Raw genomic sequence first — 2,296 nt, forward strand, 5'->3', positions numbered from 1 at the left:
TTGCTAAATGTGCTGTTAAAGGATGCCAATGGAGAGTTAGAGCAGCTGTAAAGAACGAAGCAAAGACGTTTTGGGTCACTAAATATGTCAAAACTCATACCTGTTTAGTTTCAGATCGGTTGGCTCACCGAAAGCATACGACTCCAAGATACATTGGAAAGTTATTTATAGAGCATGTGGGAATAATTGATGGGATTACTGCAGAACACATCAAAGATTCAATGCAGGCGATGTTTCAATAGAAAATAGACTACACAACTTCGTATAGAGCTTTGATGTATGCACAAGAATGTGTGAGGGGAAGCCCTGAGGATGGATATAGCCGACTGCCTTCTTATTTGCGTCTGATCGCTGAAGCAAATCCGGGTACTATAACTGCCCTTGAACGCGACAGTCAGAATAGGTTCAAGTACCTATTCTTAGCCTTCAGAGCCTCCATAGCTGGTTTTCAATATCTCATATGGGTCATTGTTGTCGATGGGTGTCATCTGACTGGAAAGTATGAAGGGACTCTGCTAGTGGCCACAGCACAAGATGGTAACTTCCAGATATTTCCACTAGCTTTTGGAATAGTGGACTCTGAGAATGATCACGCATGGGAATGGTTTTTTAGAAAATTGCGGGAGTATTTTACAGACGAGTATCCGTTGGTGATAGTTTCAGACCGGCATCATTCCATTAAGAAGGCATGTGAGACTGTATTACCATGGGTAACACGCGGTATATGCTATTATCATCTGCAACACAATATTGTCACTAAGTTTAAGGGGAAGCATCTTATGTACTTAGTCAAACGTGTTGCGTATGCATATACGGTACATGATTTTAACCGTTATATGGACGAGATAAGGCATATAAAACCTGACCTTGCAACGTACCTGGAGGAGGCAGGCATACAGTTGTGGTCAAGAGTTCACTTTCCAGGTGATAGATACAATATAAAGACGAGCAACATCGCAGAGTCTATCAACTCTGCTCTCAAACGGGCACGGGGATTTCCCATAGTATTCCTGTTGGAGTACTTACGGGCGAAGCTAACAAAGTGGTTTTGTAAAAGGCGGGAAGATGCTTTGAGTCTTCTAACCAACCATACTCGAGGAGTTGAATATTTGTTGGCAATTCGTTCACATTATGCTGATAAGTTGACGGTTGAAGGCATAGATGGTTGGCGATTCAATGTGAAAGGAGGATCACATAACTGTGTCGTTGATTTGGAACTTCGAAAGTGTGGGTGTGGCGTGTATGATATTGAGAAAATACCTTGCTCTCATGTTATAGCCGTTTCAGATGCAATGCATATGCATCTGGCCACTCTTGTATGCCCGACATACTCCAAAGATTACTTGTACGCAGCGTACTCGCATAATATATATCCTCCAAGCATTGCAATAAAAACCGATGAAACAACACAATGTCTACCTCCAAAGGTCCGACGTAAAAAAGGCAGGCAGAGGAAGTCAAGATGGCAAACTTGGCTGGAAATTTCGAGGCATAAGCAAAAGAAACCCCGTAAGATCCACAAGCAGTACAGTTGTTCGAAATGTCACCAACCAGGACATACTAGACCGGATTGTGTAAGTGTTATGTTACCTCATACTTTAAGGGTTACATTTGGTCGAAGTTAATTTCTTCTGTTTTTTTTTTTTTTTTTGCAGACGTTGAAATCAAGATAAAACCCTAAAACTATAATAGCAGACTTACACTGAAGACTACAACTAGAAGTCTTCTACCGTAGTCTGCACAAGAAGTCTGCTTCACCAGGTAAGGGAAACACTACTGAACTAAACTCTGTTTCATGTCTATGTACGATCATTCTTAATTATTGTCATAAACTATGCGATATAATAAGCTATGATTAGGGTAAACCTTAGAGTACGTGAATTATCACAAAAGCCACACTACTCTATTACAAGCGTTTAGCCTCCAAAACATACAACCACACCATTGTTCTAAATATTACTAAACAAACCGAAATTAGTTAGGAACATTATAGTTAAATAAGAGAACAACAATTCTGGCAGGTTAACCAAAAACTTCTAACCATACCACACCCAACGAGAGTCCTTTCTCTTTCATTACAGAATATACATAGTTGGACATATCACTTACCTTCGTATACGTCCAGCCATGGATACTCATACTTCTCTGTGCCGGTTACTCTTGTCTCGTCAAATATCTCAGCTGCCAGCTTGTCTCGGATGTTTTTAATGTTTGCATCGCACAAGGTCTTCGGAAATGGCATCCCTAGAGCATGGCATTCAAGGTACTTCAAGCAGTAAACGCCACAGTCACCGCT

The 2,296-nt window shown here is 40.9% G+C and overlaps 1 protein-coding gene across 1 annotated transcript; it reads left to right on the forward strand.

Moving 5' to 3' along the window:
• Positions 1 to 275: 275 nt before the first annotated feature.
• Positions 276 to 1,625, forward strand: LOC112089921. Its single transcript, XM_024160787.1, has one exon. The coding sequence runs from the start codon at positions 276 to 278 to the stop codon at positions 1,623 to 1,625; it is 1,350 nt and encodes a 449-aa protein (XP_024016555.1).
• Positions 1,626 to 2,296: the final 671 nt, after the last annotated feature.

Source organism: Eutrema salsugineum, unplaced genomic scaffold (assembly GCF_000478725.1).
Source record: "Eutrema salsugineum unplaced genomic scaffold, Eutsalg1_0 scaffold_11, whole genome shotgun sequence".
Lineage (NCBI taxonomy): Eukaryota > Viridiplantae > Streptophyta > Magnoliopsida > Brassicales > Brassicaceae > Eutrema > Eutrema salsugineum.